At 34.5% G+C, this 16,439-nt stretch overlaps 1 protein-coding gene across 26 annotated transcripts in view; it reads left to right on the plus strand.

Annotated features, from left to right (window-relative positions):
* The window catches only part of Cadps2 (calcium dependent secretion activator 2), a 557,170-nt gene that overhangs the window by 423,332 nt on the left and 117,399 nt on the right, over positions 1 to 16,439 (plus strand). For all 26 annotated transcript variants that reach the window (XR_015448631.1, XR_015448632.1, XR_015448633.1 and 23 more), the window contains 2 exons: positions 11,208 to 11,271; positions 14,485 to 14,608. Coding sequence is in view for 22 of the 26 variants with exons in the window: in XM_087204429.1 (XP_087060555.1) it covers positions 11,208 to 11,271; positions 14,485 to 14,608 (188 nt within the window). In the remaining 4 variants the exon portion in view is untranslated. The remainder of the gene's footprint in view (positions 1 to 11,207; positions 11,272 to 14,484; positions 14,609 to 16,439) is intronic.

Genomic DNA, 16,439 nt, shown 5'->3' on the forward strand with positions numbered 1-16,439 from the left:
ATATATTTATATGGTGGGTATGCAAGCGAGCTCAGGTCATAGAAAGTAATTGTAAGTACTGTATCTCCATTGTCTAGGCCATTTACATAATTAATGTAATATAGAAATTTTGCTCCAACACATAATTATGCAAACTATATCTGAAGGGACAAGAATTATATTTACAGGGGGAAAAGTGGTCAATAAGATTTCTAATGTCCAAGGTAAAGAAAAGGGGAATTGTATTTACCACAACAGTTGAAACACTGGACAAAAATATGTTTTCAGGACATTAAATATAAGATAGTGAATAACAGGGATCACTAAGAGATAGAAACAAATGAAGCAAGCCCTTCATTGCCCAGTTCACTCTCCATGCCATGGCCCAGGAAGGACACTGGGATAACCCCAGACTTCCTGACCGGAGGAGAGAGCTGGGAGTCCAAGGAGGCCAGGAAGAGTCTTCAGGTCTAATTTCTACATAGAAACAAGAGAGAAGAAAGTACAAGTGTGGGAAAAGGGTTCCCTGGAGTCTCCAGCTAAATATCAATCCTAAATTGTACGTGAATAAACTGAAGCCTGGCAAAGAACCACACAAAAGAATTATAGGAAAACCCCCCACACTAACACAGGGCCAGGATAATTCCATTTTCCACTACTCAGAGTAGAAAACCTTCTAATTAACAGGCATCATCATTGGATAGGTACTTGTGGGTTTATGCCCAGCAGTATGAAAAAATAAACACTGGCATGGTCTCTCCTGATTAGGATTAAAATCAAGATTCAAATAGGTAAAACTGTTTCCAAGTGGTTTATCTGCATTCTTGAACATAGGTTAAGTGTATTTAAAAGAATACAAAAATATTCAGCCATCAGTGAAGCAGAACTTACTATCTCTAGAATACAAAATATGACAAAATAAAATACAGTAAATGTTTCAATTTTTTAAACATTATATTACAGTAAAAGACACATTTTCATTAATCCCTGTCAAAACACTACCCTTCACTTCTAACACTTATCCCATTGCTACTGCCACTTTCTGAGGCAGTTCTGGAAGTTCTCTTTCATGGGTGTCTTTGGTTGTGCTGTCATGACTGCCATGATATCCTGATTGATTCAAAATATTTACTCTTCATAGTCATTTTTATTTTGGGGGAGAGCCAGAAGTTTCACAGTACCAGGTCTCACAAGTAAGGTGTATGAGGGGATATGAGGGGACACCGTAATGTTTTTATTTGACAGAAATTGCCATAAACAGTTTGAATCTATTCTGAACATCATGGAATTAAAAGATAGTCACGAGGGCTGAGGATTTAGCTCAGTGGTGCTGCTGCTTGTCCCACAAGTGCAAAGTCCCAAGTTCGATCCCTGGTACCAAAAAGAAAAAGAAAAAGAAAAAAAAGACAATTATGAAGGAGAACTTACAAAATTGCTTCAGAAAGTGGCAAGAATGATGGAATATGTGTTTAAAGCTATAGGAAGTATTTTGAGGGATTAATGGTAATGTTTCTTTCACTGTAGTATTTTTTAAAATTTTTCATTAAACATCTTGTATTTTAATCACACCTTGTGCAGTCAAAATATCCTGGCACACAGTAAAATATGATCAGTGAAGAGGATAAAATATTCAGGCATACAGTAAAATATGACCAGTGAAGATGACAAAAAGCCATCTGAGAAATGATGCAGGTTGAAGAAAATAGTCCTTCTTTAAAAAAAAAAAACATATTGGGAGGATTATTATCACTGTGTGTTAATATGTTTGAAAACACAGTTAAAAGCACATATGGAAAACCTACAGCTAAAATCATACTTAATAAAAGACTAAATGTTTTCCACTTAAAATCAAAAAATAAGAATATCTGTTCTCATAACTTCTGTTCAAAATAATACTAGACATTCTAGCTAATACTTTGAGTCAGAAAAAATGGAATAATGAAATAAGTATGTCTAGTAATGAAAAGAAGCAAAAGTATTATTATTCTCATAGTACATGATCATCCATGAAGAAACTTATATGGAATGTAAAAAAGAAATTTTCTAATATCTGAGTTTAGAAAAGTTTCATGATCCTAAATATATATAAATTTATTTCTCTGTCAGCAGTCAGAATATGAAATTAAAAATAGTCTTTACAATAGTAACAAGATTATACAGTATCTGGGGATCAATCTCATGAAATATATATAAAACCTGTACAATGCAAAGTACAAAATATTGCTGAGAAAAATTAAATGTGGCTCCTAGGGCAGAGAAGCTCAGCTGGTACGTGCACCTGGAAGGAAGCTCTCCACCTCCATCCCAGGCTCCTAGGGCAGAGAAGGTGAGCCAGTCCCAGCACCTGGAAGGAAGCTCCCCGCCTCCATCCCAGGCTCCTAGGGCAGAGAAGCTCAGCCAGTCCCAGCACCCAGAAGGAAGTTCCCCCACTGCCATCCCAGGCTCCTAGGGCAGAGAAGGTGAGTCGGTCCCAGCACCCAGAAAGAAGCTCCCCCACAGCCATCCCAAGCTCCTAGGGAAGAGAAGCTGAGCCAGTCCCAGAACCCAGATGGAAGCTCCCCCACTGCCATCCCAAGCTCCTAGGGCAGAGAAGGTGAGTCACATGGCTCCAGAAGCATCCCCTCCCGTCGAATTGAGGCACATAAACAAGTCTCAAAAACAGGCTTCTGGATCACCTACAACAACCCCAAAGGGAAACGAGATGGAACAATCTGATACTCAACCACCTGGACTCTCTGAACTGGCAACAAAAGAGGATCTGGGAAAAATGAAACCAGAAATAATTACTCAGATAACAGCAAAAATTGTGCTCATGGTACAAGACATGATTAATAAATCTAGAGAGGACACAGATAAAAAAAATAGAGGATCTGAGGAACATGATGGAATCCCAACATAGGAAACAAATGGAATCCATAAACCAGATGCAAACAGATTTCCAAGAGATTAAAAACTCCATCGAAAGTCTGCACAGCAGAATGAACCAATGTGAGGATAGAATTTCACATATAGAAGATAAGATTGCAATTAGTGAGGAGGAAAAGAAAAATTGCTTTAAAATTGTAAGGGAACATGAGAAATCAATCCAGCAGCTGCTAGACGATGCAAAGAAGAATAACATAAGACTGATTGGAGTCAATGAAGAAACAGGAGAGAGTGCAGATGACGTAAAAAAACTGTTCACAGAAGTGATGGCAGAAAACTTCCCAAGGAGGGGAAAAGAACTTGACATACAGATAAGTGAGGCATATAGGACTCCATATAGCCTTGATTAAAAAAAATCTACACATAGGCAAATAATAGTTAGGATTCCAGAAGTCCAACAACAAAACAAAATTCTACAAGCAGTGAGAGAAAAGAAACAAATCACATACAAAGGAAAGCCCATCAGAATCACAGCAGACTTCTCAAGGCAAGAAGAGCTTGGAGTGATGTATTTCAAACCCCAAAGGAAAACAGCCTCCAAACCAGATTGATGTACCCTGCAAAACTATCTTTCAAAATTGATGGAAAAATAAGATACTTTCATGATAAAGAGCACTTCGGGAACTTCATGAATACCAAACTGCACTCCAAAAAATTTTAGACAATACCCTAGGAAAAGACAATGAGGATCACAACCCCAGGAAACCCAGCAGAATGAATCCATTGGGCATGACAAATTAAACCCAAAGGGGGAGAATCCAACAAAAAGAAAAAGTCATGACAAGGCTTTTAAAACTTTGAACTTCATCTCCCTAATGAGTGTATAATTCAATCTTGCTATTTTACTAATTAGTATTTTTCTGATTCTAGAGTTGCACACCTTTCCTTGCACTGTACTGGCTATTTATCATCTTCTTATGTCTCCTTTTTAATTGGGTTGTCTATTAATGAGCTGTAAGAGTTCTTTATATATTCTGGTCATAGGTTATATGCATTGTAAATATGGTCTGTTTAAGGGCTACTTTTCATTTTAACAATGTCATTTAAAGTTCTAAATTTTGATGGAATCTCATTTATCAATGTTTTACTTTTATACATCATGTTTTTTGTATCCTAGGTAGTTCTTGCCTACCCTAAATTTATAAACATTTTCCCTTATAATTTCTTCTTAAAGTTTTATACTTTTAGGCTTTCTCATTTAGGTTCATAGATCCCTTCAGGTTATTTTCATGTATGGAAAAAAAGGGTTGAGGTTAATTTTTTATATACGGATACCAGGTGTTCTAGTGCCATTTGCTAAAAACACTATCTCTTCCTTGGCTCTTGAATTGAGTTTATATTCTATAAAATGCTAATGTTAAATAATGTTTCAAAGCTCAGTGGACCATATATATGTGGTTCTATTTCTAGATTCTCTGTTTTATTCCAAAGATCTATATGTCTTTCCTTACACCAACATTGCCATGATTACTGTAGCTTTAGAAGAAGTCTTAAAATTAGGTACTAAGTGTCATCCAACACTGTTTTTGGGGTTTTTTTTTCTTTTTTTAACTTTTCTAGGTCCTTTGTACTCCTACATAACTTTTAAATTTCAATATCCAATTCTTCATTTATAGCAAGGATACACAGACCTGAATTTTTTATATATACCTTGTGTTTTCTAATCCTGCTAAATTCAAGTACAAGCTCTAGGGGCTCCTAGAGATTTCCTAGTATTTTCTCTGTATATGATCATTTCATCTACATATAAAGATTTTGCTTCTACCTTGACAATCCTATTCTAATTGTGTCATTTTATTACCAGACTATTTTGGTTGGGCCTAGGTTTCAAAGTTTAATGGACAGATAAAGAGTAAGCATATCTGCCCTTGTTCCCCACCTTAAGGAGAAAGCATTGTATCTTCTCCATTTATATAAGCCATTCTCGCTGGAAGTATGGAGTACCTGTCTTTAATCTGTTGAGAAGTTTCTGTTCTACTTCTAGTCTCCTGATAGCTTTTACCATGAACAGCTGTAGAATTTAGTCCAATACTTTTTCTCCAACTAGTGACAAGATCATATGGCTTTTTCCTTTCCTCTGTTAAAATGATGACTTTTGGGGGTGGATCTTCCAATGCTGAACCAACACTGCCATCCCTATAACAAAACCACTTTCTACATCCTGCCAGATCTGACTTCCAGTAGTTCGTTTTGTTAAACAAATTTCTATCTATGTTCGTACTTTTTTCTTCTATTATCTTTATCCAGTTTTAGGATTAGCACAATGTTGAGTTCCTAAAATGAGGGGAGAAGTGTTCCTTCTTTTTTCTGCTTTAATTATTTGATATAATTTATCAGTTAAAATGTATATGAGCCTGCTGTTGTCATATAGGTAGGTTTTCAAGCTAGGAATATACTTTCTTTAATAGGTGCTATTCAAATTTTATATTTCCCCCAGAGTTAGTTTCATTAATTTGTCTTCCAAAGTACTTCTTGGAAGTTGTCAAATTTATTTCAAATCAGATTTTTGTAATATGCTTTCTACATCCTTTAAAATTCTGTAAAATCTGTGGTAATATCTCCTAGATCTTAATATTGTAATTTTAAAAATGTATAACTGATATTGTGTAACAGGAAGAAAGGGTCTAAAGGTGCAGGGGAATTGGGAGGGGTAGGGGAAGGGAAAAATGGGAAAGGAAAAAAATATGAAAAGAGGAAAAAAAATGGAAACAAGGTCTTTGCAAATAGGGAAGGGTGGAGGGGGCGAAGGGTGGGCAAGGGAAGGTTAAAAGAATAAGAACCAAGATACTCATGTAAAGGTACAAGATCCCAATGATGAATGTAACTGTATTTTATACCAAAAATGTACCAATAAACTTAATGAGGAAAAAAGATTAAAACAAATGTAAATAAGACACTTGTTAGTATACAAGAGTCAAAAGACTCAATACACTTAAGATGTCAGTTCTCCCTGAATTAACCCATCAATCCAGTGCTATTGCAATCAGTCCTAAGTAGGATTTTGAAGAACTTAAACTGATTCTAAATTTACATGTAAATGCAGTTATTTAGGATAACTTTTTAAAAGGACAGGACTGAAGAAAAGGTACAAAGAGGAAGGGGAAGGGGAAGTGGGGGAGTAGGGAAAAGAAAAACATATATGAGAAAAGGGAAAAACAGAAACAAAGTCTTTATAAATAGGGAGGGGCGGGAGGGTCGAAGGGAGGGCAAGGGAAAAATTAAGAACCAAGATACATCATGTACAGGTACAAATTCCCAATGATGAATGTCATCGTATTGTATACCTAAAATACACCAATAAACTTAATTTTTAGAAAGGAATTTTGATACTACCCGATTCCAAGATGGATAAACTATTGTAATTGATAAAGAGACCCGTACTTATGTAATGATCTATTTGTCACCGGGGTTTCCAAAGCTGAAATAAGGAACCTAACTCACCTTACCCTTAGAATAGGTTTGCACACTTGCTGATTCCCATCATAGCAAAAGAATTTTCAGGACTAGTCAGTGAGAGGTTAAGGAAGGTTTTTACAAGGCAGAAATTTAAACGCACGCATTCAAAGGAATAGAGTACAGGCAGTCAAGAGGGTCGCCTTGTTTCCTGGAACGAGAGACATTTACACTTCCCTTGAGGGGGTGTAAATCCCAGGAAAAGGTGGCCTAAACCCCAGGATACTAGCCATTTTATAAGTATTGGCATACTTTTTTTTTAATGTGGATCATTTAAGCATTCTCTGAATTCTTTCAAACTATTCCTTTATCTTAGGATCAGATTCTTGTTCTTTAATTTTTAATTAAACTAATTTATGGGCTCTCAGTATTCCCGAGGGATTTTGGATGTGATGGGTCTGGAAGGAAAGGGGATGCTGATGTGCTTGAGTGACTTTCACTGCATAACAGAAGTTAGAGTCTTCTTAAAAGTAAAATATTTTTAGTTATGATTCCCTTGTCTCTTTTATCCCTTTGATTTTTTGTATCCTACCTCATTCCTTCCCCAGCCCCAGACTTTGATCCTATTGATTTGCAATGAATATACAAAAGCAACTTGCAAAGTGTATGTTTTATTTTTTTAAATAGTACTGGAACTAATGGGCATTAAAATACAAACTATTCTCAGTTTAAACTTAACACGTGACAGAAAAAAAGTTAGCTCAAAATAGTGGACCTAGAGAATGTAGGAGAAAGTCTCTGTGTCTTGGACTAAGCAAAGATACTTAAAATGCCAAAATTGTAATATATAAATGGAAAAATTATTACCTTGGACTTCATCAAAGTAAGATCTTTTGCCTGTCTAAAGATATCATCAAAGTAAAAGTCACAGAATAGGAAATATTTACACAATACATAACCCACATAAGGGGTTGTTTTTATTTATACTATATATAAAACTGTTAAAACTTAATTGTGAAAAATGAATCAACCCAATTAAAAACGTTTAATAAATATTTTACCAAATATACATGATGGCAAAAAGAATATGAAACATTATTCAACATTGTTACACAGTAGTGGAATGTAATTTAAAACTACAATTAGGTAACACCACATACCTAGTAGTATAGGTAAAATTCACACACACACACACACACACACACACACATGCATAAAACTCTGAACATAAGTATTCTCATGTATGTAGATAAATGTACTCTTAATCACTATTAAAAGGAATACAGCAGGGCCAGAGATTTAACTCAGTGGTTCCGCCACCTGCCTCACAAGCTCAAGAAAAAAATAAGAACCAAGATATATCATGTACAGGTACAAATTCCCAATGATGAATGTCATCATATTGTATACCTAAAATATACCAATAAACTTAATTTTTAAAAATGAATTTTGATACTACCCGATTCCAAGATGGATAAACTATAGTAATTGATAAAGAGACCCATACATATGTAATGATCTATTTGTCACCGGGGTTTCCAAAGCTGAAATAAGGAACCTAACTCACCTTACCCCTAGAATAGGTTTGTACATTTGCTGATTCCTATCATAGCAAAAGAATTTTCAGCTCAAGGACCCGAGTTCGATCCCTGGTACCAAAAAAAAAAAAAAAAAGAAAACAGCAATACAACCCACTTTGAAAGCTAATTTAGGAGGTTTAAAATTTTTTAAATTTAAAATTTTTAATCCTATCATAGGATCTAGCTGTTTCACTCCTAGGAATTTAGCCAAGAGGAGTGAAAGCCTATGTCTACACAGACTTTTATAAGAATATTCATATCAGGATTACTCATAACTGCCAACATATAAAAATAAGCCAAATGACTTATCAACAAAGAATAAATGATGTATTTCATACGGTGGAATACCACTCAGCAATATAAAGTTACCAGATGTTGAAACATACAACGGCATGGGTAAATAGCATAATAACTATGCCAGGAAAGATATCAGGCCCAAGAAAGTATATATAATATATTTCCCCTTACATGAAATTCTAAACATACTTACCAATCTAAATGACAGAAAATCAATCAGAGGTTGCCTAGTATAGGGAGGAGATATTTCGGAGGTCATAAATTACCTTTTGTGTATGATGTTTTCATAAGGGATGTGTGCATGTAAAAATTTAATGAACTGGGTACAGTCATATGCACCTGCCATCACAGGCAACTGAGGAGGCTGAGGCAGGAGGAACACAAATTTTAGCCACCCTGGACAATTTAGCAATACCTTGTCTGAAAAAATCTAAAGAAGACTGGGAGTGTAGCTCAGGGATAAAGTGCTTGTCTGGGTTCAACCCCTAGTATTGCTAGGAAAAAATTAATGAAATTGCATATTTTTAAAATGTGCAATTCATTATCTATACACTTCTAAACAAAGTTATCTTTAAAAATATATGCGGGCCTAGGATTGTAGCTCAGCAGTAAAGTACTTATGCAGTGTTGTATAGGCCCTGAGTTGAATCCCCAGTACTACAAACAAAATAAAAATAAAGACTAAAGACTTCTCTCCCATAGTGAAAAATAAGCAGGATAATATCTAAAACTGAAAAATCAAGTGAAAATATTGGTGAGCAATTTATTGATATGAAATTTAAATGTCAAAATAATCAGCTAAAAGTTGACTTTTCTAAAAAATACAGATTACTTGATAAGGAATAGAATGAATATAAAAAACTTCCATTTTTCATTAAAAAGCTTTTTAGAAGTTTCTTCTTTAGAGTATATGCAGGTATAAGTTTGATAAAAATAAATGTTGTATTTAAAAATACATAAGGAAAAGAAAGGACCTAATCATAGGACAGGTCTATAGGGGCTCATTTATCTGTGAAAGTAATTTACCAAAGTGACAATGAGATTGACTTTTAATTTATTCAGATTAAGTATTAAGTGTGGTTGAATTTTATTTGATAATTGAGTGTTTTCCTCTTTGCCTTGCTGTTACAGAGCTGATAGAGTAGTAAAATCCCAAAATATTTATCCTGAAAAGCAGAACAAAACAATTCCCTTCTTTTATAACTTGTTTTGTAAAGATTAATTAAGCTTCTGTGTAGTTATTTTCTGTACTTTATTGATTCAGGATTACTTGTACTCTGTAAATGTGTTGAATTATTTACACATCATGGGCAGCTAATGCTAATCCAGAACATACCCAGTGGGACCTCAGAGCCCTGAAATGCTAAATGTAATCTGGGGATCAGTAACATTCCATTCATAAAATGTGTCACCCACAGGTTAATGGAAATAAACAATAGGAAAAACAATTGATGGATTATGCAAATACACTGAAAAGATTAAGCAGGGGAGGGAACTACAAGAACCCAATTTGTGTTTTATTTAAAGGTGGATTAAGTGTTATAGTATACAGAATGATTAAAGCTATTTTGTTAATTTGCTAATGCTCTAAAATGTACCACTAGACAAAGACAATTCTATTAAAACAAATTAGTTGTGGCCTTTGGAGATGGACAAATAATAGGTTAAGTAAGGAAATAATAAGGTTAAATAAGGAAAGTTTTTAACAGGAATTAAAATGATAAATACAATATTTTAAAGAAAAACTTGGGTGATTAAATTTATGTAGCACTCATTTGCATTTATCTGTGATTAGTGAAACTAATGAAACTAAAACCCAATTCTGAGATAAATTCAATTTCTGCTTTGTTTTAAAAAGAAAGAAGAGGGGAAAAAAACATTTTTTTCTTTGAAATTTGGTCTCATAAAATAAATTAAACTTAAAACATATCAAGTACTTTTTACAGGAAACCTATTCAAATGGCCAGGTGTCTGCAAAAGTATGTCCACTAAATCCCTGAATAATGGAAAAAGACACAGAGATGAATAAACTTCTATCCAGGTCATTACTCCGCAGGTTTCTAAATCAGAGCAAGGCAGCAGCCTAAGGACAGCACAGCTGCCTGTAGACTTGATCCCGGGGAGGGAGCTGCAGGCCTGGAAGAGAGTGCCTTGCTGCACCAGGTTCAACACAGCAAGGACTCCATCCAGCAAGGACTTCTCTATCCAGCACTCTCCATGTAGAAAAGGCCATAAGGGAGGACTGTAAAGAGCACCACACTTGTTACCATTGTGTGGCAACTAACTTTAGAAGGAGCCTAGTTACTCCCCCAGCCTCCTCTGCCCTTGTTTTCAGAACATCCCCATTACCTATCCTCGAGTGGGTATGTAGTTAAAATATATGTGACCAAAAATAATTAGGACAAGTAACTGCAAACAAACTAGAATTCATGTGTATGGGGAGGCAGCAATGTTAGACACCTTGGTAGCCAGGCATGTACAGCAAAGCGGAGAGCTGGCACTTTTTGGGTCCAAGGAGCTATGTGTGTATCATATGTTGCATCTCAGTCCCATGTAAATATAAAAAATGGGAGACCACATTTCATTTTCTTGTGCAGTTTGAATAGCCACAAACCTTAAATAAATAATTAGGTAATGCTTATTATCTCTTTACATATGATCCTTAAGATTCTTTTTTGAGCCTGGGATTTAGCTTAGTGGTTTCACGGCCTGCTGCGCAAGCGCAAGGACCAGAGTTTGATCCCCAATACTAAAAAGAAAAAACAAGATTCTTTTTTGACTGTATTATTGTATTACATGCATCATCAAAACATTAGCAGCTCTTTTTCATCCCCATTGATGCCTTTATTGTTTAAAGCTTTGAAATCATAGGGGAAGGTGAACTTTGGCAGATAAAAATAACCGTGGATGTGCTGATGCTGTTTTAACCTCTTTTCATGGTGCTTCACCAATGCCAAGTAACATAAGTGGTAATCATTTAGCTCTTGGCTTTTAAATATTTGATGTTTTTTGTGCCTTCTTTTGTTTTTAAAGATACTGTTTTCCCTTTGGACGACCTGAAGGTGCTCTAAAAGCTACACTTTCATTACTTGAAAGGGTATGTATGAGCATTACTTTATAAGTATTCTATGTTCTCAGTTGCTAGACTTTTTAGTTACTGAACTAGGCAGACAGTCTCATTCCTCATGAGTCTGAACTCTGCTGAGTCCATTGCATTTCACAAATTTCTCATCTTTCCTTACTATATTCATTTTTTCCCTTTATGGTTTCTTCCTCCCTGAAGCCCCTCTATTGCCATGTTACCTTGATACTATGGCTTTTTTAAAAATACTACCCATTTTGCTTCTCTTTTTTTCTCTCATCAAATGATCTTTTTTATCTCTACTTTATTTGTACTTCTGCTTGTCACAATCCTCATACCCATAGGAGTTTAGCATTTAATATGCGCAGGCATATCATTCCATTCATTCAAAATTCATCTCATAATTTATTTGTATCACTCAAGTGTGTATATTACTTACCTTAAGTGAATTCACAAATTATACAAATGTATTTCAACCACTAAATTAATAACAAAGTAAAGTCTATGCTAAAAAAATATTTTTAAGTGAAAGTATATACTTGTTTTTTGTGACAGTTGAGGCTTGAAAGAAAAATATCTTTTTCATCTGTCTATAATTCTATTCATATGCTGGCTGGATGCTATTGGTTATGAAATGTGGTTTACTCCTGTCAACATCAAAATTGTTTTAAATCTAGGTATCCTTTATATAACTTATGATTCAGTTATCCTCATCCTGTTTTATTGACTTGTTCTTGTCTATTTTTCTGGAAATTAACTGTAGAGATTACCATGTTTATTCATATTTGTATTAAAAACATAAAGGAAAAACACTGTTGAGACATCACAGATTCATTTTAATGACTTAAGAACTTGGAGATGAGGGTTAGAGCTGGTAATTAAAATGAAATCTTCAGATTATAGATAGATTTCATGTATATATCCCTACCTTATCTGTGATTAATGTGCATTGTTTGACAGAAATATTATTGTAACAATTATTTTGTGTTAGAATTTTCATATTAAAAGCTGCACAAAACCCAGGCTTTTCAAAGTGTTCCTTTCCTTCTGTTTAAAGTATCATGAATAAAATAACATCCTCAAACATTGCTCTACTTTTTGGAAGTGCAGCCCACCATGGGTAACAAGTGCAGCTTCTCTGTTCCTGTTTCCATGGCAGAGCCTCCCTCCTCCTCTCAGCAGGGGAGAGCTAGTAATAGCAGAGATGCCCTTGTGCCCTGCATTGACAGGTGGCAGGATGAACGGTGACCTTTATTCCAGTTATAGTCACTAATCACATCTCTTGCTGAACTGAGAGATGTTAAGGGACATTTCTTCATTTTTTATATTGCCTTACTTAGTGACAACTTAGAAAATAAAATCTATATGTGAATTGTTAATACCTATGACACTTTGGAAGACCATGAGAGGAGTTATGAAGCACAGGTTGGTATCTACTTTTTGTGCATTTGCCAGCCATTTATATGTACTTTGCTGGGAGAGGGGATTCAGTCCTCCCCTCCCTGTTTCAAATTAAGTGCAAGTCTCTTAGATAATATGAAATATTACTGTTGAAAACCTGTGACAGTGAACCTTTTGGAGACCTAGTGCTAAACTGTAACCTAAAACCCACTTGCTTATTGCAAAGTCCCAACACTGCGATTAAACCTGAATACTGTGGTTTTAGTTTGGAAAAAAACAACTCAAATATTAACATCTTTTTGTCTTAAAAGAAAAATACAGTAACATGCATGCCATAGGTTTGCCCCCACTGCCCTGGACTGACCTTTGTGGGAGACGTACATATTCTAATTTCCGATAGCTGTTTCTGATCTTCAAAGTTTATCACCATGGGAAGCCTAATAGTAAAGCTCGTAATTCTGCATATGGAACAAAATTAATCTCAATATTAAATTTTACCAGTAAGTACAATAGTAGTACATGTTTAAGGCTTATACATTTTGCTATGCACAAAAAGATATTTTTCTGGCTACAAAGAGTCTAATGTGCATCTCTAATGTGCCTTATATATCAAATAATATGAAGAATAATTGAATTTGATAGGAAAGAATTTTTTAAATAAGATTGCTGATTTCAAAAAAAGGAAATCTTCCTTAACAAAATTCAGAAATGTCAAAGATCCTACTGTTTGGAAAAATTAGACATTGTAAAATCTTTAGGAATGTGTCTGACTGAAAAGACAATGAAATAATAAAGGATTAATGTTCTCCTTTCTTTCACTATTTCTTCTCCAATAAAAGTGTATAGAATAGTTACAGTACTTCCAAAAGTATTATCTTTTTTTGTATTAATATTTTGCCATACACTTGATCATTTGAACATAAATAAAACAAGAAAAACGACATTTGGAAAAACAGACTTTGACTAATAGTATAAACAAAGGTTATTGTGAAAAGCTTTATCACTAAGAAAAGTTTCAAAGCACCATTATAAAAGTGTTTAAAATTACATGACATTTTAAATTTTGGATATAATTTTATTTGTCCTTTTCCAATAATAAAAATTTGTAAGGACCAATCCAAAAACACATTTTAGGAATGCAAGAGAGAATAATCAGGTGTGTTTTTCAAAACTGCAGAAATTGTCCATGTATTTTAGCATTTGGTAATCCATAAGCAGTCATTTCCATAAGACAAAGAAGTTTCCTTCCCCCCTTTTTATAGTTTGTCATGGTATGTTCAGCAGGTCACAGTCATTATTGTTTAATTAGTGATAGCAAAGCTCTTGATTTTTGTTACATCATTCTTAATGGAATTTTTCTTGTTGTTTTCAAATGTATATTGCTCAAAAGATCTAGGCCTTTAAAATTAGGGATGTGCAAAACAAACTTTATTTATTATTTATCCCAGGAACTGTAATTCTGATCGGAAACAGCTGTCTAATGGTGTCATGGGTCCCATGAGGAAAAGTGACAGTTGCACTGAGTGGTGGCCTTGCCAATGGGAAGTTTAGATGTGCATAAACGGGGCTTAGACGGGAGGAACCAAGATTGGAGGATTAGATTCCCAGTTGTGAAGTGCCGGCTCATTACTTCCCCCCAAGTTACTGAGAACCCCTTCCCCCTTTCTAGGAATAGTCGGTTAGGACCATGTATGTACTTTGTTTTTCAGTATTTGTTTTATGTAACATTTCTCTCTCTATCTCTCTTTCTCCCTCTCTCTCCCCCCCCTTTTTCTTTCTCTCTCTCTCTTTCTCAACTCTCTCTTCCCATCTTTCCTCTCTTGGTAGGTTTTAATGAAAGATATTGCCACTCCCATACCAGCAGAAGAAGTGAAGAAAGTGGTCAGAAAATGTCTCGAAAAAGCTGCCTTGATCAATTACACTAGACTCACAGAATATGCCAAAATAGAAGGTCAGTGCAGTGAACAATTGCCGAAGTGGCAGTGAGAGCCAACAATGCCTATTAACTGAATTTTCTATGAGAAGTCTTACCCTTTCCTGAACAATCCTGTACCATGGCAAAGGGAAATGTCTCATTAAAATCTCAGCTGGTGAACTGAAGAGCTTTTTCCTATTCATTGCTTTAATATGCCTCCTGGGACTCTGCTTGAATGAAAGACCCAGGATTCGTGCTTAAGTTGTTCTTTGTTCTTATTTTGAGTTTTCAAGAAACCAAAAGGTGTTTTCATTGGTTGTATTTTTTGACATTACTGTAAGTATGTCTAACATTTAAACTATGGCTTGTGGATTCTTTTCTCATCAGTATCAGTATAGTATTGTATAATTTTATTTTCTGTTCTGCAGTGTAATTCAGAGAAGGAAGAAACTTGATGATAATAAGGACTAAAGTTTGAGTAGAACTTCCTGCACCTTTTAATTGTTTGCAATATATTGATGCGTTTGAAAGATTAGATCTCCAGAGAGGATTGTACACTTTTCTCTTCTTCGGGTTTTATTCATTAAGGAGACTCGTATTTAAAATGCTTAAAGATAAGTAGATTATAATTTGTGGCAAAATCACAAAGTCAGCTATTGTTTATCAATACTTTGATTTAAAACAGAAAAAGCATCAAATTATTTACTCAGATTATGGTAAAACTGGTGTATGTAATATATATAGCATTATTAGAGAGTAGGAAAGTTTACTGTTAATGTTAAATTCTTACACCTGAATATAAAAAAGTCATTCATTAGAAAAAATTCAGTAAGTTTTAATATAAAATTGTACATAATGAATTGTAAATTTATGAATTATTTGATGTTAGGATAATTTTATCAAGATTCAGCCAATGCAAAAGACTGGCTATAATTGGTTGTACTATCATTCCTTTTTTTCTTTCCAAATCTGGTCAAGTACTCTAACAAGCATGTGATAACCAACCTCCTGAGTGATTAACAAAAAAGCCATCTCATCTCTATAGCAACCAATATTATATCACGAGAGTAACAACATGAAACCTCCTTAGTTACCAGTTTAACATCATTAATTATGATATCATGTCGTGTTAAAGCAAGAGCAATGAACATTAGATCATTTGAGGAAAGTGGAAGATAAACACATTGGTTTTCACTTTTGAATACTCATTCAAATAATTTTCATGTTTGGGAGTATTGAGTGTTCTGAACACAAATTGAAAAACAGATATAAAAATAGACTTTAAGCCTTTCAAATTTGTCAAAGAGAAAAAGGGTTTTGGATACCTTCAGTAGACACAATATTATCCCACATAAATGTTATGAACCATATTCAAAAAGCTGTAAGTTCCTTTTGTTCTTAACTGTCTCCTAATATTTTTTGCCATTACCTTATATAAGAATACAAAAAAGATGATGCAGTACATTTTTCTATGTATCTTTGTATTTCATAGTCATAGTGACCATTTAAAATGGATAAAGAAAAAATTTTAGTTGTACATATAAAAACAAGTCTGTGTTAGGAAAAAGACTATAGCAGGACCAATTGTCAAGTGAACAGGGATAATGCCTACCTTTTCCCTTCTTGAAATTACCCTTTACTTATCTCAGATCTGCTATGAGAATATTGTAGGAAATATCTTAACAATCCACTCAAATACGGCAACCACATTGGCTCCTTTCAAAAAACCAAAATGCTTGCTCATTAGCTGGAAAAATTATGATTTTTCATTATCTACTTTCCCCCTCCTTTTTTCATCTTTATAAAAAGTGTTTTGATTTTATGTTCAGGATCAGAGAAAAAAGCAAATAAAATTTAAGTTAGAAGT

This window comes from Heterocephalus glaber, unplaced genomic scaffold, assembly GCF_053883595.1.
Source record: "Heterocephalus glaber isolate CG9 unplaced genomic scaffold, H.glaber_assembly_v1.0 deba00000546, whole genome shotgun sequence".
Taxonomy (NCBI): Eukaryota; Metazoa; Chordata; class Mammalia; order Rodentia; family Bathyergidae; genus Heterocephalus; species Heterocephalus glaber.